The sequence below is a fragment of the Mixophyes fleayi genome, chromosome 6, assembly GCF_038048845.1.
Source record: "Mixophyes fleayi isolate aMixFle1 chromosome 6, aMixFle1.hap1, whole genome shotgun sequence".
In the NCBI taxonomy this organism is placed as follows: domain Eukaryota; kingdom Metazoa; phylum Chordata; class Amphibia; order Anura; family Limnodynastidae; genus Mixophyes; species Mixophyes fleayi.
The window spans coordinates 190,539,067-190,560,754 of NC_134407.1; the positions used below are offsets into that span (position 1 = coordinate 190,539,067).

The following is a 21,688-nucleotide window of genomic DNA, read 5'->3' on the forward strand; positions in this document are numbered from 1 at the left end:
ACTAATTCCGCAGCGCTATACAGAGAACTCATTCACATCAGTCCCTGCTCCATTGGAGCTTACAGTCTAAATTCCCTAATATAGACACACATTCACACACAGACACAGACAGACAGACAGGGAGACAGACAGACAGATGCACAGACTAGGGTCAATTTTGATAGCAGCCAATTAACCTACAAGTATGTTTTTGGAGTGCGGGAGGAAACCGGAGCACCCAGAGGAAACCCATGCATACACAGGGAGAACATACAAACTCCACACAGATAAGGCCATGGTTGGGATTCGAACTCATGACCCCAGTTCTGTGAGGCAGAAGTGCTAACCACTACGCCACTGTGCTGCCCACTTAAAAGATTGTTGGTTGGGGAGAATCTGGTAGGTTGAGGCAAGGAGTTCCATAGGTGGTAATAACCGCAGAAGAAGTCTTGGAGATGAGGGTGGTGGTTATGAGAAGGGAATAGAGTTGAAGATCAGAGCTGAATCAGAGTGGTTGAGCTGGAGTGTTTCTAGTCATGAGGTCAGATATGCATGAAGGGGAATGTTTATGAGGGTCTTGTAGACAAGAGTGAGCTGCTTGAACTGAGTGGGGCAGCAGATAAGTAGTAGCGGGAGAACAAAGTTAGTCTACTTGCATCATTCAGAATGGATTGTAGAGGGGAAATGTGGGTGTCAGGAAGGTCCATTAAGAGGAAGCTACAGTAGTCAGGGCAGGAAATAATAATCAATTGGACCAGGGTTTAAGCTCTTTCCTGATTGAGAAAAGGGCATATTTTAGCAATGTTGTGAAGAAAGAGGAGACAAGCCTACAAAAAGGACTGGATGTGAGTGGTGAAACTGAGAATGGATTTTAGGATGACAAGAGGCAGAGTCTATAAGGAATAGGAAAGAGTGAAGTTGCTGACTGTGAGGGAAATGTAGGGAGACAGAAAGATGATAAGTTCACATTTGAACATCCTCATCACCATTTATTTATATAGCGCCACTAATTCCGCAGCGCTGTTTAGAGAACTCACTGACATCAGTCCCTGCCCCATTGGGGCTTACAGTCTAAATTCCCTAACACACACACACACAGGCAAGGGTCAATTTGTTAGCAGCCAATTAACGTACCAGTGTGTTTTTTTGGAGTGTGGGAGGAAACCGGAGCACCCGGAGGAAACCCACGCAAACACGTCACAGATACAAACTCCTCACAGATAAGGCCACAGACGGGAATTGAACTCATGACCCCAGTGCTGTAAGGCAGAAATGCTAACCACTTAGCCACCGTGCTGCCAAACATGTTTAGTTTGAGGAAACAAATGCAGACATGAAATCAAAGGATAGAGATGGTCCAGTGAGAATGTGGTTGAATTTGGATTGTTTACACTAGGTAACGAAAGAGTGGAAGGGAACCATTGATCCAAATTGTGCAGGCCAAAGGAGGAGGTGAATAATACTTTACTGCCCCATCGCTGGGGTTAATAGGGTAGGCAGTTTCTGCACGTCTAACAAAAAGAGGTCCAGGATGCTGACAGCTTGTTGCAGAGGGTCCAGTATCCAAACAAAGATGGCAGCAGCTATCACAGTTGAGCTCAGTGGCTCCAGCAGTTGAATAGAGATGGTAATACAGTATAACCAGAAACTGCCATGTTTTTGGTGTGAAATTGGTCCCCAGTGCTACTGTGACATTTGCCAACAGCATCCACAAATATCTAATGCTTTATTTTTGTGATAATAAGGAAATGTGGGTGCTAGGGCATAGAGCTGAGCTACTGTGCAGCTTACACTAGCATGCCAATATACTATGATCCAGTCATTTGACTCAATTTCCAATGACTAGATCTGTGGTTAATCTTGAACCTCGAGGACAGATTTTCCAAATCTGGTTGTTTTGTATATAGCCACAGAAGAAGGCACAATGTACATTAAATCAATCAGCTGGAAAAGTTATCATTACCACACAGGGCATCAGTATGACATGGAAATAGAACAAAATTGCAAAATATATGGTAATCTCACTGCAGCAAATATAATTTAATGATGTACAATTATTCAGACATTTCTACATACAGCTAATTGTACATAAATCTGTGTGATTTTAGTTCTCACTTTCAGGCTGGAACAAACACAGCAGCTTCCAGTACAGTTGGACAACCCCTGATATTATGCAGCCCACTCCACCCAATATAACCATCTGGTGCTGGTCACCCAGTCCACTCAGAAAACTCCATGCATTTCCTGGTTCTGGCTATTTACAGCATACAGCAGATGATTGAACAGAAGCTATGAACAAGCCATTACTCTGCCACATTCAATGCACACTCCCATTCTAACTGATTATACCTAGTACACCCCATCTGAGATCATTCTACTCTGATTGTCCTCAGACACCATGGTCCCTATGCCTGATACAGGTAATAATGAGTAATAATGAAGCAAGAAGGGAAAGGGCTCACTGAGAGACTACATAGGTGGTTTAGCTAAATGAACAGTGGTTTAGCTAAATGAACAGTGGTTATCCATAACCACACAAAAATAATTAAATAAAAGAGATAAAGGGGTATATTTACTAAACTGCGGGTTTGAAAAAGTGGAGATGTTGCCTATAGCGACCAATCAGATTCTAGCTGTCATTTTGCAGAATGCACTAAATAAATGATAGCCAGAATCTGATTGGTTGCTATAGGCAACATCTCTACTTTTTCAAACCCGCAGTTTAGTAAATCTAGCCCAAAAACTCATTAAATGCAAAAGTGTCTGCAGAGATGGACCGTACCATTGCTCTTTGTGGCATGGACCTGAGTTTGTGCAGTGCAGTAAAAAAAAGTACAGTTGAATTAATTAGAAAGTATTTCATTCTATAAAGTGTCAGAAACTGTTTTCCCATATGAACCTGAGAATGCTACTAGTGAGCAACCTGCACTTCACTTCTGTCTATCTCTCTCCCTTTAGTCAGCAGAGCACTTGGGTTACCCTGCCGAGTGATTACCAACTACAATTCTGCCCATGACACAGACGGCAACTTGAGCATTGAGAAATACTATGACCTTTCAGGGGAACCAGTTGAGGAAAGTGACGACAGCATATGGTGCGTATTATATTATTCCTTAATAGACCATTTAATTGCAAAATTACAGTAACTCCATTTTAAATGTCAATCAATTCAGCAGCTTTATCATCATTGTTATCACACCTACATTGATTCATCCACTGGGTGTATATGTGACATGTGATTTGTACACGGTGGTGTAAGGAGACCTCTAGTGGTGCAACAATGACAGCGTCAAACAGCCTATGTTTGATTTAAAGTGAAGAGACACTGCCATGCTAAACATGTGTTTCCCCTAAACTAATTGTATAGTTACGTTGAAGGAATTTTCTCTACATGCCTCCTTCATTTTCTAGTTACAGCTACTTGTTCTCTAGAAAGCTTCTCATCTATATAGTTTATGTACAAATATAGCACTTGTAGTTCACCATAAACCACCACAAAATCTGACTTTTTTTATATGCCAGATACATGAGTTATTTAAGTTCTTTTGCACTTCCAATTACTACCCTGTGTACTAATTAAATTAAGGCTTTAAATTCCATTCTGTCACATTCCCAAATAATAAATGGTCCATTGCCTTTTCTAAACTAGGAATTTCCATTGCTGGAATGAGGCCTGGTTCTACCGGACTGATCTTGGTGACTCATACAGCGGATGGCAAATCTTTGATTCAACTCCACAAGAGCTAAGTGACGGTAATAAATGTGATTGCACGAGACATATACTGTATGCAATAAATACCTGGTGCTCTAAAAGTTGTATGTCTACATTTCATACAGCCCTGGATAAAGTGCAAGTTTACTATTAGTGCAGGCCTGTCCAACCTGCGGCCCTCCAGATGTTGTGAAACTACAAGTCCCAGCATGCCCTTCCAGCTATCAACAGGTTGTCTACTGGCAAAGCATGCTGGGGCTTGTAGTTTAACAACACCTGGAGGGCCGCAAGTTGGACAGGCCTGTATTAGTGCATAAAGCATGTGTAAGTCTTAGAATAAATATTATGCACATACTATAAAAAAGCATGTAAGGTTTTCAATACACATCACGGACATTGTATACATTTCCTACTAGACACTTGTTGGTGTCTAGTATGGAACGGTGTTAAAGGGTTTAAGAGCGACTGATAGGAAACATCACATTTGGGAGGTTGCAGATTAGGTCATGAATACTTTGCCAGAAATTCACAATCTTAGGGCAGTACCTCCAAATATGATTAAAGAAGCCATTGTGCCTGCAGTTTTTCCAACAAGATTTTTAGGAATCAGGACAGATCATGTGCAAGCAGGTGGGGGGCAAGTACCATCTATAAAGCAGTTTATAAATGTTTTCTTTAGTACGAACATAAATAGAACTCTTGGAAATGAGTTCCCTGGTTTCAGACCATTCCTACAGCTTGAGAATCCCTCCAATGTCCTCTTCCCATTGCAGTTCATATATATACCTACCTGGTTGGCGTTGAGCTATAAGGAGTCAATAAAAGGTAGAGATAAGACCACCACAGTGTGATCTATATCGTCAGAACGACTTTAAGGGAGTAAGCTGATAAAGTGATTTGAGCTTAGGGAGAGAGTGGAGCAAATGTCTAATTTGCAGAAATTGTAAAAAAGCATTTGTGTGCAATATGGAACCGACGCGGAATGTCCGCAAACAAATTTGGTGCCGCCAAGGGGGCATGACCAACTTAGTGTAGAGGTGTGGCTATCTCTGTACAAGCCCTAGACCACTCTCAAACACCTTTAACATTGTGGCTTCTTGTTGACCTTTGTCCATAGATGGGGAGGTTTAATGCCCTTATCTCTCTCATGCTGGTTTTAATAATTACAGGGATACCCTGATTTCATGTTGCAGGTTGTCTAGTTATCACAATGGTATCCTTTGTTAAGTTGCCATATTATTCCTTTATTCCTCCATTTTTTGCATTTCATTAAAGACAGTGCAAACTAGAAAAATAATGAAGACACACTTTTTTTGAACATCTTGGACAGACTGACTTTGCTGTAAGGGGGGTATAAGCAAACTAATGGTATTCTCAGAAAATTCCTCTGAAAAAAACCAAAAAGTACAATGCATGTGAGTATTGCTTAAACAAATTACTGATATTGATGTTGGAATATTGCGTGCACAAATAGTGCCAAAACAGGCTCAGCACAGGGGTGAGAAATGCCTTAAAACAACTTAAATATATATATATATATATATATATATATATATATATATATATATATATATATATATATATATACATATGAGAGTCTGGCTTACTATCCCTCTCTCAGTGATAGGCTACAAAAGAAATTATTGGTCTGTCCACTGTGCACAAATCAGGTGGTGTGTGATTGTTTGTTTCTTCTTAATTTATTTTACCCAGGATAAAGAGGAAGGAAATTCTAAAGGGCACCCTCAACCATTTAAAAAAGTTAGTTCCTATGATACACATTATGGGCTTTATTTATGCTCGGGCGTAAGTGCATTTGTGCCGTAATTTTTGGGAAATAGCTTTGCAAATTCTCAGAAACTGACCTTACTCCAATTAACATAATTGCATGCAATTCATGCCTGAATGCAAATGACACAATTGCCTATGAATTTAGAGGAGGAAAGGGGAAGGAGAGGGAAGGGGTGGATGAACATAGGCTATGTACATAAGGACAGGTGCAAGTGCCGACTGAAAATGATGGCTAACATGGCATGGTCAGTGTATTATAAACTACATGCCTGAACTGACCTTGGAGTAGGCATTGTCAATAGTTATTACAATGGAGACTGCAACCAGGGATGCACCAAAGTTGCAACAAAAGGGGCTAGAATGTACTATACATCAAATCCAATGCAATCAGAGATAGTCCTGATTCTGCTTTGGAAAATACTCACATGATGCTAGCCAATGCTGGTTTAAGTGCAAGGTGGGTAGAAAATGTAAGAAAAGAGGCCACATTGAAAGGGTATGCCGAACCCGCAATGGCCAAAAGATCCTGGGAGAAAATATACAACACCCTGGGTGCATCAGGTAGCTGGCCACGAATCAGACTCCACTGATATTACCAAGACATAAAAATATCTAGGTTGCCTAGAGGTGCACACCATAATGGCAAAGGAGTGCCAATTAATTTGGGTCAGTATGGAAGTGGAATTAAATTGAAAATGGAGTTAGATACAGGCTTGCCCTCGCCGTGATACATGCAAGCGATTACAAATGCTGGTTTGCAAAGATTCTGTTAAAGAAAATATCAGTAGATGGAAGAGGTCCGCACATTTACTGGAGAACCAGTGAAGAATAAAAGTGTTATTGTAATACAGGTAATACACATAAATTGTATTTATGCATATTTTCATGGGGTGGTCCAGTACTATTGGGAATATTCAACTTGTTTACCAGTCCATTTACATATTTAAGCCAACCACATCTATTGTGTCCAAAAAATTACGCTGGTACTAAAGGACTTTCAAAGTTTATAGCTGCCGCACAACCCATTTTCGAAAAGGGTATAGGCATGTTTAAAGGCATCAAGGTCAGTATTGAGTTGGATCCAAATGTCATTCCAAAATGTCTTAAAACCTGTATGGTACAATAAGCTATCTAAGCAGGGGTGGAGGAGGAAAATGGAAGACTCCGGTATACTCTCCACTGTAGAATGGAGTGAATGGGCAATGCCTATAGTGCGGCATAAGGATACACCCATTCTTATTTTGTGCTGTAAATAATTGGTGTATGAATCTGTGTAGTGTGTTTCCTGCAGTTCTAAAGTCAAAAAGCGACCACAAACCACTGTGTCATGGATACTAAAAAATTTAATTGAAATACAAGTCACAAATCTAACACAATGCACAAGTTCCAGGCAAGTCTGAGTTTGTGTATCTGTGTACAGTGATTTAAATACGCATACATGAAATGTTTTTTGGGGAGGTGATCGGTGCTAGAGTTTGCTTTGTATTGATTTAATTTTCTTGAGGTGACTCTTTTTTTCTGGCTGTGGATAATTCTCTATATAAATACACCTTATTAGTGGGTCCCACATTAATCCCACATCTGGTAAGAATTAGTACGATTTAAAAGCATTAGTAAAAGTTGAATGTGAGGAAACGGGGTGCTACTGGACTGAGAACTTTGTATTCATCACCCGTTTCTCACAGTTTAATGTACTTTTTAATCCTTGGCCCAGTCTAAGTATATACACAAGAGCATCGGTGTATTATGTGTATTATTATTTCATGTTATTAGGTACATTTTGCCCTTGCTATTACCTGCGATATTGTATGTAGTATAAATAGAAAGAATATTGCCATACTGTGTGAAAATAACAGAACAGCAGCATTCATTTTGCTTGTGTTAGCTAATGTAATTACCATTTGTCTCAAATATCTATTGTCTGAGGTGCAACTGAGATTTGGTTTGCAATCAGAACAATGTCTGAGTTAACTAGTTGGCAGCCCATGTTAATTAGCTTGGTCAAAAGGTAATCTAAGAGGTAATGAGGTTAGAACTTCTAAATGATATGCAATGTGCCTCCACAGTAATATATTGGTTGAAATAGCATGGGGAAATGTATCAATATGTATCAATATAACTGTAATTGTATCAAAAGGTATCACAGACTTTTATTGTGTAACACTGCTGATATAATGTGTCAAAAGTCTTATTGTTCCATGTAAGCGTGCAGTGTCATTCCTTGATGTACTATTGTAACCCCATGTGTAGTATATCCAGCCAAAACAGCTAATTGAGTCAAGCCATTCTATTGTATAATCAAGATAACAGGGACAGTATGTCTAGCAGTTAAAGTGTTGACTGGAAGACCCCTTCTGTAAGGGGGAGGTTTCAGACATTTGACCCTATTTCCTGTGGATACAGAAAAGAATATAGGGAGAGGAGAATGCCAGGGGAGCTATTCTAGTTTAGAGGGTCCTGGTGTACAAGACATCAGCAAAAAGAACTCTGGGCCAGGCACCCTACCAGAAGCGGGTTGGTGTGAGCCAGTATCCCAGGCTGGGGGACACCGTAACTGTTTTGCTAATCGGTAGTGGTAATATTGAGGGAGGATAAGACCCTGAAAGAGACAGAGATTATTACTTTGGAGTGCTGACTGCAAGAGGCTGCTGGAGGATGCATACTACCATTTACCCTGTAACCTGTGAACGTTTTGTGGTGTTGTGCTGTCGTAATAAAGTCTTATTTTGGATATATTCTGGTCTACCCGAGTGAGTTAGATCCCACAGAGGGTAACTGCCATCCCAGCTAAGGGTGGTATCCTCACATTGAACCAGAATAGTCATAGCATATGCATTTCTGAAAGTTCAGTCCCTAAAATGTATACAAAATAAACTGTACAGCTAGTTAAGGATTATTATGAAACACTATGAATAGAGAGACTTTTAATAAGTGTGTGAAGAGGAATTGAGAAAAAGGAGTTTATCAATTCAGCTGTGCAATGCGGAATGAGCAGTGTTTTGGATGTTTTGTTCTTAGATTTGTCTGGGATATTTGTTTCAATGATTTTATTTGTCTATTAAATCTGAATACTTAATGAGCCAGCTCTTTCACTTTTTCTGCATACAATGTTTTAATATGTTTTACTGTGTGCTATTATTAGCCATGTTTTTTTGTGTTTTTATACATTTGATTATTGTTGTTTTATAATGTACAGTAAAGAAAATCTGTTCACTCCAGCCCCATCGCCCTAACAGTTTACTCCTGCCACCCCCCTTATATTTAAAGCCACCCCCCCTTTCTAGTCCCATCTCCCCCATTGTCTCCAGCCCACTCTCCCCCCCGTTCTCTCCAGATCCTACAGTAACTGGGGTCTGCTTGTTTTTCTGCTTCTGTCCTATCCTCTGCTTCTTCTTACAACTTGCTGGTTCCTCTCCACTGACAGCATTGTGACATCATTTATTTTCACATCAACAACACTGCAGGGAGTTGGGCGTCCTTCCTTCCTATTTGTCGCAACTCTATGTTCCCGGGAGGGTGTAGTCTTGTAGTGCTTCCCTGTGGCATGTATACCTGGGGGGGCCGGACTTTGGGCATATAGGGGGTGGCCGTTGCCCCCCCTGGCCTTGTGCACTGGAAATCCACACTGCTGTTGTTACAGTCCTGTATTATATACATGTATATTTAACTTAATAATCTACCAGTTATCTATATTAAAATTCAGATTTGTGTTTACAGGTATTTTCCAACTAGGCCCCACATCTCAACGTGCTGTAAAAGAAGGAGAAGTGGATAAGCCATACGATGCTCGTTTTGTGTTTTCGGAGGTAAATGCGGATGTTATCAATAGAATTATACAAAAGAATGGAACAAAAACTATAGGAGACATTGAACGTTCAACGGTTGGAGAATTAATCTGCACAAAGGCTGTGGGTGGAGAGAACTACAACAACATAACACAGGATTACAAGTATGCAGAAGGTAATATTTGAACACCATAATAAAGATTGCAGCCTCACACTCAGTTTAATCATATTGTAATGGTGACTTCTCCCTCTTAGGTACAGCAAAGGAGAGAGAAATTTACAACAAAGCTCTGCGGTTAATTGGTGCTGGATTTGTGGCATTTTCAGCTGACGCAGCCTCAGCTGGAGCTCCAAACCGTGAAAAAGCTGTATCTGGAGTGATATCAGTTTCTGGAACGCCCAAAGTTGGCAAGGACATCGATGCAATCCTGACTCTCGAGAACTTAACATCACAAAAACGATCCGTAGTTGCCAATATCAGTGCAGCTGCTGTTGTTTATACCAAAGCTGTGAGAAGAAAGATTTTCAAAGAATCTGTAACTGTGCTTCTTGGTCCAAATGAAGGTATTTAACTTGCATTAACACATAAATACGTAAATTGTATACACTACTTTATTTTATTTTGGAATAATTTTCAGCAGTGCATTTCTGTACTTGGTTGTTGAGGTAAATATATATATATATATATATATATATATATATATATATATATATGAAATGCTATATTCATGGCAACTCATAGTGTGGTGCAGGGCTTGATGATGTAAATGGTGTCATTAGGCCATACCTCTGCCGGAGTCCTGGTAGATGCCAACTCTTCCGGGAGTTGGGTTGGACTCCCTGAAATTTGTGAGCCTCCCAGAAATTCCAGGACAGTAGGGATGTATGTTAAATCCTACTGTAATAAATTGCTATATACGTATGTATAAAAGTGTATAACTTATCTGGTGTGCCTTAAAAACTGGTATCCTCATGCAGAGATAGATTAGGGGTCTCAACCACATTGTTACGTCTGTCTGATCACGTGACCTGAGAGGCGGGGAATTCAAACTTCCCCACTATTTGTTAGGTCTGTCTGATCAGGTGACCTGAGAGGCGGGGAATTCCCCACTATTTAGTCTGCACTCTGACACTCTCCTGTGTCAGAGCAACAAGTGTACTTAGTGTCTGGCTGCTCCTGATCCCTGTGCTTTCCCTGTGCATTTCTCCCTGTGAAAATTGGCTGACTTTCTGTGTACCGACCCGGCTTCTCTGATTAACCCTGCATTTGCTGAATCCCTGGCAACACATACTGGCTGACTTTCTGTGTACCGACCCGGCTTGTCGGATTAACCCTGATATGCTGAATCCCTGGCAACACGCACTGGCTAACCTTCTGTTACCGAACCAGCTACAGTTCCTGACTCCTCTCGTGTTTGTCTCCTCGTGCCTCTCTACTAGACAGCAAAGTACATCTGGCTTCCTACTTCTACAGTTAAGCTGTTTAATATCCAGCTAGACGAGGCCTTTTACTGTGTTCCCAGAACCGTTCACCCTACTACTATCTCTCTACCATGCCGGTGGGCTAACCCAGGGGCCGCGACCTGCGGGCCTCCGGCAGCTAGAAACCATCGCACCTTGCGCCGGTTCTTGGAGAAGACCGGGGGGTCCGTTAGACTCCGTGCCCTGGGAAGGCCAGTGCCAATACCGGTTGGTAGTTGTCTCCAGTGAGATGTAACAGTTTGCTCTGACCCATCATGGATGGATCTGGAAACTCTTCTGCTAGAGATCTGCTGGAGCACCTGGCTGCTAGGGTTGAAGAGCAAGAGAAGAACCAATCCCAGCTGCTGCAATTCCTTCAGAGTATGTCCGCCCATTTAAGTTCTCTCCAGAATACCCTCTCGGCCCAGCTGGGCGTACCACCGCTTTCTCCCTCTCCTCCGCAAGCTGCTCCTCTTCCTAGTGGCACTGTGGCCCCTACTCCTGCGTCTTTGCAGCTTCGTATTCCTAATCCTCCCAAGTTTGATGGAGACCCCAAGGCGTGCCTTGGATTTTTAAATCAATGTGCCATCCAGTTTGAGCTGCAGTCCGGGAACTTTCATACTGAAAAAACTAAAGTGGGCTACATTATATCGTTATTATCTGGACCAGCGCTAGCCTGGGCATCTCCTATGTGGGAACATAATGATCCTTTGTTACACAATTGTGCCACTTTCTTGGAGACCTTTCGGCGCATCTTCGATGAACCTGGACGGGTGTCCAGTGCTGCTACTGGCTTTCTACGCCTTCTCCAGGGTACACTCCTTCTTGGACATTACGCTCTCCAGTTTCGCACTCTTGCGGCTGAACTCCGTTGGAATGACGAGGCGCTGGTGGCCACCTTCTGGCAGGGCCTGTCCGAACGGATTAAAGATGAATTAGCAGGTCGTGAGCTTCCTACCTCTTTGGACACTTTGGTTTCGCTCCACAATCAAATAGACATTCGTTTCCATGAACGTACCCAGGAGAAGGAAGTTTCCCGTCATTCGGGATTTCTTTTGGCCCCACGCTTTCAAAGTCCTATGGTTCCTGTAGAAGAGCCTATGCAATTAGGCAGAGCATGTCTCTCTCAGGAGGAGAGAAAGAGACGTTTCAAGAACCGGCTATGTTTATACTGCGGAAAACCTGGGCATCTGCTGAGTACTTTTGCCAAGCGGCCGTGAAACGACAGAGCTTAACTGGTTCTGGAGAGGCCAGGTTAGGTGTTTCCTCTATATCTCCTGTCGATTTCTGTTTTTCTATTCAGGGCCTTCTACTTTTCGAAGATATTCCACTTTCTCTCCCAGCTCTTATTGATTCCGGAGCTGCAGGGAATTTTTTAAGTGCCGCCATTGTCCGAAGATTAGGGGTACCAACCCTTTCTCTGGATCCTCCCATGGTCCTCACTGCTATAGATGGCAGTCGTATTGTTGGGGGATCTATTAAGGAACGTACTGTGAACCTTTCTCTGCAGATTGGAGCCTTGCACACTGAAGTAATTACCTTCCTTGTCATTCCCGAAGCCATCAATCCTTTATTGTTGGGTCTTCCCTGGCTCAAACTTCATTCTCCGACTCTGAATTGGCATAAAGCGGAAGTTCTTTCTTGGGGCCCGGCCTGCCCTTCTCGTTGTCTCCCAAAGGTAAAGAAGTCTCCACCCAAGTCTCCCATATCTCTCCGGGCATTCCTCCTCAATATCATTCCTTCTCTGATGTGTTCAGTGAGAAAGAGGCTTCTAAATTACCTCCCCACCGACGCTGGGATTGTAGTATTGAACTCCTAACGGATAAAGTGCCACCCAGGGGCCGGGTCTATCCATTATCCATGCCAGAATCTATCTCCATGTCTATGTATATTGAAGAAAATCTGAAACAAGGTTTTATTAGGAAATCCACCTCCCCAGCAGGGGCTAGGTTCTTCTTCGTAAAGAAAAAGGATGGTGATCTTTGTCCTTGTATCGATTACCAGGGTCTCAATGCCATAACGGTGAAAAATAAATTTCCCCTACCCTTGATCTCCGAGTTATTTGACTGGATTAAGGGATCTTCAGTGTTCTCCAAATTGGACCTCAGAGGCGCTTATAACCTCATTCGTATTAAACAAGGAAACGAGTGGAAAACGACATTCAATACCCATGATGGACATTTTGAATACCTCGTCATGCCTTTTGGCTTGAGTAATGCCCCTGCCGTTTTTCAAAACTTTATGAATTATATTTTTCAGGATTTTCTGTACCAATTTGTAGTCATCTTCCTGGACGATATTTGTTATATTTTCTTCCAATATATCATCTCATCGTAGACATGTCTCCTTGGTATTGTGCCGCTTACATCAGCACCAAATATATTGTAAGCCAGACAAATGTCTCTTTGAAAAAGATTCCCTTACCTTCTTAGGCTATGTGGTGACCGGCCCTGGTCTGCTCATGGATCCCGAGAAACTGAAGGCAGTGTTGGAATGGTCTCAGCCAGTTGGACTTAAGGCGGTGCAAAGGTTCATAGGCTTCGCCAATTACTACAGACAATTTATCAAGGGTTTCTCATCTTTAATAGCACCCATTACTGCTCTAACCAGGAAATCCCCCAATTCTAAGTACTGGCCTCCAGAAGCCGTCAAGGCTTTTTCTTCACTGAAAAGAGCCTTTACTTCTGTCGCCATTCTTTCTCAGGCTGATCCTACATTTTCTTTTTTCTGGAAGTCGATGCATCTTTGGTTGGCAAAGGAGCCATATTATCTCAAAGGGACTCCTTGGGGAAACTCTCTCTGTGTGGCTTTTTTCCCCTGAAATTCTCTGCCTCTGAGAAGAATTATGGCATTGGGGATAAGGAGCTTCTTGACATTAAGTTAGCTCTGGAGGAGTGGAGGCATCACTTGGAGGGAGCTATATTTCCCATAATCATAAACACGGATCCTTTACCTTCAAACAGCATCTTGTCTCAACCCCTGTCAGGCCAGGTGGTCATTGTTTTTTTCTCGTTTCAACATGATTATCACGTTCAGGCCAGGTTCCAAGAACAAAAAAGCTGACGCTCTGTCCCGTTCTGTCGACTCTACTGATGCTGTGGAAGATTCTTCTAGACTTGTTCTGGATCCGAAATGTATCGTGGCTACCACCCCTACTCACCTTGTTCCCCGGGGGAAGACCTTGGTCCCTCCCCAGCTACGTTCTAAGCTTCTAAAATGGGCCCATCCTTCCCGATTTGCTGGTCATGCAGGTATCCGGATGACCAAGGAATTTGTGTCACGCAACTACTGGTGGCCATCTATACTGTCGGATATACAAGACTTCTTGGCAGCATGTCCCACCTGTGCTCAGAATAAAGTTCCTCGACAGGCTCCTTATGGGTTATTACATCCGCTTACCATCTCGGACCGTCCTTGGAGTCATCTTTCCATGGATTTTATTACAGACCTCCCTGTTCCAAAAGTTTCTCCGTAGTTTGGGTCATCACTGACGATCTCTCTCGAGCTGCTCATTTTGTGCTCTTTAAGGGCCTACCTCCTGCTCCTGCCTTGGCACGAATTTTTGTAAGAGAGGACCTCCGTCTTCATGGTTGCCCTGATGTGATTGTTTCCGATCGTGGAACTCAATATGTGGCAAAATTTTGGAGGGCATTTTCTCGAGTCTGTGGGATCAAACTGAACTTCTCCTCTGCATATCATCCCCAATCCAATGGCCTCACGAAAGAACGAACCAAGAGCTTGAAAAGTTCCTGAGCTGCTATATCTCTGCCAAACATGATGACCGGGTTGATCTGTTACCTTGGGCAGAGTTCGCCCATAATAATCACGCTCATGAGTCCACGGGGATGTCCCCTTTCTTTTCCCTCCAAGGATTCCATCCCAAAATCCCTCCTTTTCATGATCTTCCTCCCTCTGGAGTTGCTGCAATTGACTCCCTTCTTCAAGATTATTCCTCTCGGTGGGACTCAGTCAAACGTAGATTGTTCCAAACTTCCGCCACTAGTAAAAAATCTTTTGACAAAAGGAGAAGACCTACACCCATTTTCTAACCCGGCGACAAGGTTTGGTCGTCCACCTGGAACCTCTGTTTACTGATGCCTTCTAGAAAGTTTTGCTCCTTGCTTCATTGGACCTTTTAAAATTTCATAAACCCGGTGGCTTTTAGATTGAGTCTTCCTCCCACCTTGAAGATTCCAGATGTGTTTCATGTTTCCCTTCTGAAACCCCTTGTCATTAACAAGCTTTCTTCTACTAGGAGACCTCCCACTGCCCTCTCCACGCAGAATCAAAAATTTGAAATCAAAGAGATTCTAGAGGTTCTATACAAGCGCTCTTGGATTCCTTCTAGGGACCTTCATGCACCTAGACTTTTAAAGGACTTTCATGCTAAATTTCCTTCTAAACCCTATAGGGCGTCCAGAGGCCACCCCTGAGGAAGGGGGTACTGTTAGGTCTGTCTGATCACGTGACCTGACAGGCAGGGAATTCAAACTTCCCCACTATTTAGTCTTCACTCTGACACTCTCCTGTGTCAGAGCAACAAGTGTACTTAGTGTCTGGCTGCTCCTGATCCCTGTGCTTTCCCTGTGCACTTCTCCCTGTGAAAACTGGTTGACTTTCTGTGTACCAACCCGGCTTCTCTGATTAACCCTGCATCTGCTGAATCCCTGGCAACACGCACTGGCTGACTTTCTGTGTACCGACCCGGCTTGTCTGATTAACCCTGCATCTGCTGAAGCCCTGGCAAAACGCACTGGCTGACTTTCTGTGTACCGACCCGGCTTGTCTGATTAACCCTGCATCTGCTGAATCCCTGGCAACACGCACTGGCTGACTTTCTGTGTACCGACCCGGCTTGTCTGATTAACCCTGCATCTGCTGAAGCCCTGGCAAAACGCACTGGCTGACTTTCTGTGTACCGACCCGGCTTGTCTGATTAACCCTGCATCTGCTGAATCCCTGGCAACACGAACTGGCTGACTTTCTGTGTACCGACCCGGCTTGTCTGATTAACCCTGCATCTGCTGAATTCCTGGCAACATGCACAGGCTAACCTTCTGTTACTGAACTGGCTACAGTTCCTGACTCCTCTCGTGTTTGTCTCCTCGTGCCTCTCTACTAGACAGCAAGGTACGTCTGGCTCCCTACTTCTACAGTTAAGCTGTTTAATATCCAGCTAGACGAGGCCTTTTACTGTGTTCCCAGAACCGTTCACCCTACTACTATCTCTCTACCACGCCGGTGGGCTAACCCAGGGGCCGTGACCTGCGGGCCTCCAGCAGCTAAAACCATCCCGCCTTGTGCCGCTTCTTGGAGTAGACCGGGATGTCCGTTAGACTCCGCGCCCTGGGAAGGCCAGTGCCAATACCGGTTGGTAGTTGTCTCCAGTGAGACGTAACACACATTAATAATCATAAATCTCTAAGACAAATATCAAAGTGGGCTGAAATTATATATATAAATATATATATATATATATATATATATATATACACGTATATGTATACATATACGTGTGGATATATACATACATACACATGTTGCGGATGCACAGTACTTTCTTTACTTTCTTCAGACCATGTACAGGGAGAAACTTTGTGTGGGCATATTTAAGAAGAATTAAGTTACTAGTAAACAAAACTATTAGCTCCACTTAAACATGTTCTTTGACTCAATGTGCATGAATCAACACTTATATGTGTGTTACACTGAAGTCTGGAGATGTGGATCGGGGCATTCATATGTAAGTTCAGTGCATTAAGTGCATATACAGTTATGGCCAAAAGTTTTGAGAATGACACAAATATTATTAGTCTGCTGCCTCAGTTTTTGTGATGCTAATTTGCATATACTCCAGAATGTCATGAAGAGTGATCAGATGAATTGCAATTAATTTCAAAGTCCCTCTTTGCCATGACAATGAACTTTATCCCACAAAACAATATTTCCACTGCGTTTCAGCACTGCCACAAAAGGACCAGCTGACATCAGGTCAGTGATTCTCTCCTTAACACAGGTAAGAGTGTTGACAAGGACAAGGCTGGAAATCACTCTGTCATGCTGATTGAGTTACAATAAAAGGCTGGAAGCTTTAAAATGAGGGTGGTGCTTGAAATCATTGTTCTTCCTCTGTTAACCATGGTTACCTGCAAGGAAACATGTGCAGTCATCATTGCTTTGCACACAAAAAAGGCTTCACAGGGAAGTATATTGCTGCTAGTAAGATTGCTCCTAAATCAACCATTTAATCGGATCATCAAGAACTTCAAGGAGAGAGGTTCAATAGTTGTGAAGAAGGCTTCGGGCACCCAAGAACGTCCAGCAAGCACCAGGACCGTCTCTTAAAATTGATTCAGTTGCAAGATTGGGGCACCACCAGTGCAGAGCTTGCTCACGAGAGCAAGCAGGCAAGTGTGAGTGCATCTGCACGCACAGTGAGACAAAGACTTTTGGAGGATGGCCTGTTGTCAAGAAGGCCAGCAAAGAAGCCACTCCTCTCCAGGAAAAACATCAGGGACAGACTGATATTGTGCAAAAGGTACAGGGATTGGACTGCTGAGGACTGGGGTAAAGTTATTTTTTCAGATGAATCCACTTTCAGATTGTTTGGGGCATCTAGAAAAACAATTGTCTGGAGAAGAAAAAGGTGAGCGCTACCATCAGTCCTGTGTCATGCCAACAGTATAGCATGCTGAGACCATTCATGTGTGGGGTTGTTTCTCAGCCAAGGGAGTGGGCTCACTCACAATTTTGCCTAAGAACACAGCCATGAATAAAGAATGATACCAAAACATCCTCCAATAGCAACTTTTCCCAACCATCCAAGAAAAGTTTGGTGACGAACAATGCCTTTTCTAGCATGATGGAGCACACTTGCCATAATGCAATAGTGATAATTAAGTGGCTCGGTGATCAAAACATTGAAAATCTGGGTCCATGGCCAGGAAACTCCCCAGACCTTAATCCCATTGAGAACTTGTGGTCAAACCTCAAGAGGCGGTGGACAAACAAAAACCACAAATTCTGAAAAACTCCAAGCATTGATTAGGCAAGAATGGGAGGCCATCAGTCAGTATGTGGCCCAGAAGTTGGTTGACAGCATGCCAGGGTGATTTGCCGAGGTCTTCAAATAGAAGGGTCAACACTGCAAATATTGACTCTTTGCATAAACTTAATGTATTTGTCAATAAAAGTCCATGACACTTATGAAATGCTTGTAATTTTACTTCAGTATATTATAGCAACATCTGACAAAAAGGTCTAAAAACACTGAAGCAGCAAAATTTGTGTTATTCTCAAAACTTTTGACCATGACTTTACATGCAAGTGAAGGATTCTCCCTAGAGATGCACCCTAATTACAGTTAGGAGGCTTATCTGTTGCATGTAACAGTGAGAGGGGTAAAGATACATGTTGAGGATGATGACAACATATCTTAACAGTGTAAAAAGAAACATAATTTTTTTTAAAAGTGCCTTTCCCCCATCCTCCATTCAAAACCGACACAAGCGGTACAGCTTGGGGCTTGTTCCCATGAAAGCAGGGGGACTAGCATGGAGTGGTAACCCACACCAGGCACCAGGCTAGGACAATGTTGACTGGTCTCACTATAACAGGAAACCCACAGTTTTGGAACCACTTGTTATACTGAGAAACAGTTTGCGAATAGCATCCGTTTTTTCCCCAGCACCCCTGACAAGGTAATTGTCAGTGAAGCATTTTTCCATGCAAGTCACTTTGATGGCTGAGCACATATTGACCCTCCCAATCAATAGAGGACAATGTCCTTTTGAGTCACGGCTCAGTCAGGAGCACTTATCGGGTATTAAGGTTTTGGATTTTTGTACATTTTAGTTCTATTGGATTACATCATGGATGAAGAATCCCACTTGGACTACATCAGGAAAATATTTTGCTGCTTAATAAAGTGGTGAAAGAGGGGTTTTGGGGTGTCTTTAAAACAAAAATTGTATTTAACCCTATGTTTGCTTTCTTTCAGAATATCCTATAAATGCTTGATTGGATTTAGATCTGGTGACGTCGAAGGACAGTACATATTTATAATGTTTGTAATGCAAGTTGCAGACCTGCAAACTTGATTGCACACTATACAATGAAAAAAGAAACGCCCAACATTATTTACTATACTCCACTTGTAAATGTTGACTGAGAACATTAAGGGATCATAAAATGTAATATTTACGGAAATTTTAATTTCCTTTAGACAGAAGGCGGCACAGATAATTTTTTACAAAATTTGTTTTTAAGCAATCCACATAAATGAAGCGGTTAAAAGCAGCATAATGGAACACAAAGGGTAAATTAGCCAATATGGGGCTTGTTTGGCAACTAATAATCTACTTGTCCTACTATAGGTGGGGGGCGGGGATTACCCGCTTGTATGTCCTGCATTCAGAGTAAAAAGAAAAAAACATTTGGTAAGTATTTTTTTTATTGTTACTAAATAAGTTAGTACTTGTGTTATTACACAACAAATTATAGAGGAAGAAAATAAGTGTCAAAACCGAGCATGCAAATCGTTAATATAATACATATAAAGCGAAACCGCAGCTAGGACTTGCCTCATTATAAAAAGGACAAAGTACTACAGTACTTGCTTTTTTTTGTAAAGCCATGCAAGTGCACACATGACACCATTAGCTCAATAGTACTATCATGTATGAAAATACTACAGTATAATATGCTAAAATACTACAGTATCATAAACTAAAATAATACACGGACTTTAAATGTTCAGCTGACCAACCGTGGTTAATGGAAACAATCAAATCAACCATTGAATCATAAGTGTGTAATCAATTTTTTCAGAATCACCTTGGAGGGAAGTCAATTACTGTTCATGTCCTTGCGGAGTCTCACACGAAGAGACCCCGAGGGATGTAAGAGAGGGGCAAGTAAAAATCAGATATATTCACCTGTCGTAATACATTTATTGCAAATAGGAAACAGACTCCAAGTCTGTGCCAATTCCTGATTCCAATACCCAAGTCTTGGGTGTAATGATGCAGATTGTAGAGACTCTGATATTTAACTAACTGTTTTTTTTTTTTTTAAACTACTTTATTATTATTATTATCTATTATTTATGAGGCACCACAAAGGTTCCGCAGCGTCGTACATAGGGCAAGGGATAATAGTACAGGGTAACAATACATGGCATGCAGGTTAATATAGAAACAAAGTGCATTAAAGGCAAAGTTCAAAATGTATAATCAGATAGAGAAGAGGAGGCACTGGAGAAGAGGAAAGATGGGGGCAGGAGTCAAATGACAAAATGAAGAGAACAGGTGGGGGGCTAAAGGCAAAGTTAAACAGGAGGACACGAGGAAAGAGGGCACTGCTCAAGACAGCTTACGATCTAAAGGTGGGGGGAGACTGTCAGGACACACAGAGTGCAAGATTGGGTGAGGAACAAGAACACTGAGGAGAAGGAAGCACAGGAGGAGTAGGAGTGGGTATAGAGAGGTTAGTATACAAAGATAGAGAAGAGAGATGTAAGAAGACAGAGTAGAGAAGTAAGAGGACTGTAAGAGGGCAGGGTTAGGCGGAGGAAGGGTAGGCTATCCTGAACAGATGGGTTTTGAGGCAGCATTTAAAGTCAAACAGACTAGGTGACAGCCAGATAAAATGTGGGGAGATCAATTCAGAGAAGGGGGGCAGCACGTGAGAAGTCTTGAGCGGTAATGAGAGGTAGTGACCAGATGTGAGGCGAGGCGGCAGTCGTTGGAAGACCACAGTGGGCGAGAAGGAGTATGAGTGGAGATGAGGTTGGAGAGATATGGAGCAGTAGAGTTAGAGAGGGCTTTATAGGTAAGGTTGAGGAGTTTGAAGAGGATTCTATAGCAGAGGGGGAGCCATTGTAGGGCTTGACAGAGAGAGGAGGCAGATGAGGACCGGCGGATAAGTCAAGCTGCAGCATTAAGTATTGACTGAAGAGGAGCAAGATGGTAAGGGGGAGGCCAGTGAGGAGGAGGTTGCAATAATGAAGGCGGGAAATGATCAGTGAGTGGATGAGGATTGGTAGCCTCGAAGGAGAGGAAGGGCCTGATCTGGGCTATGTTGCAGAGATGGAAGCGGCAGGATTGGGCGAGGGATTGAATGTGAGGGGTGAAGGAGAGGGAGGAGTCAAGGGTGACCCACAAGCATACAACTTGGGGTGAAAAGAAGATGATGGTAGAACCAATAGTGATGAAGAGGGTGGGAGGGAAGGAGTGTCTAGAGGGGGGAAGATGATAAATTACATTAGTTGATTATTATCATTATCATACGTGCACACCCTTGCTCTGCCCCAACACCTCATCTGGCCATGTTCCTGAGAGTGACACTGGATCTATAAGCTGACAGAGTCTCCTTATCCCAACCTGGTTGGAGAAGAAGACAGAAAAAGAATCCGGTAAGTGTAATGTTAGCCACAAACAGCCCGATGTCTCTGCCTGACCGCAGGGTTGAGCAAAAAGATTATCATTTAATTTGGCCACATGTGTCAGTGGCCAAATAAGACAAGATCTGGTTTATTTTGGCACTTTGGCTGAGCATCTGGACTACTGCTTACTCCACTGTAACTTGTTAGTATGTTCAGAAGATAACCACCGACACTGATTATGGTCATCTTTCAAGTGCATTTTCATCCATGCCCAATGATGGTATTACCAATTTAAATCAGAATTATTACCTGGCATGATCTTTTCGGCCCACAGACCAGTTTGCCTATTACAAGCTGCAGTATTGCAGAATGTGGCTACAGAGTGCAATTACAATGTTAATAGTGTGTGGTTATGTGTGTGTCTAGGTAATATGCATAAATGTTTGTGTGTGTATGTAAACTGTTTATGACATGTGTTATCTGTGTATGGTTGTGTGTATATTGTGTAGTGTGCCTAAATATATATGAATGTGTTTCTATAATGTTAACATATGTATTTGTGCTTAATGCATTAGT

General features: G+C 42.4%; 1 protein-coding gene across 2 annotated transcripts in view; it reads left to right on the top strand.

Moving 5' to 3' along the window:
• The window catches only part of LOC142094979 (protein-glutamine gamma-glutamyltransferase E-like), a 54,596-nt gene that overhangs the window by 21,867 nt on the left and 11,041 nt on the right, over positions 1-21,688 (top strand). Inside the window, exons 7-11 of one of the 2 annotated variants that reach the window (XM_075177666.1) lie at positions 2,938-3,073; positions 3,629-3,732; positions 9,200-9,442; positions 9,523-9,831; positions 19,104-19,166. In XM_075177666.1, coding sequence (XP_075033767.1) covers positions 2,938-3,073; positions 3,629-3,732; positions 9,200-9,442; positions 9,523-9,831; positions 19,104-19,166 — 855 coding nt within the window. The remainder of the gene's footprint in view (positions 1-2,937; positions 3,074-3,628; positions 3,733-9,199; positions 9,443-9,522; positions 9,832-19,103; positions 19,167-21,688) is intronic. The other variant, XM_075177667.1, reaches the window with a different exon arrangement.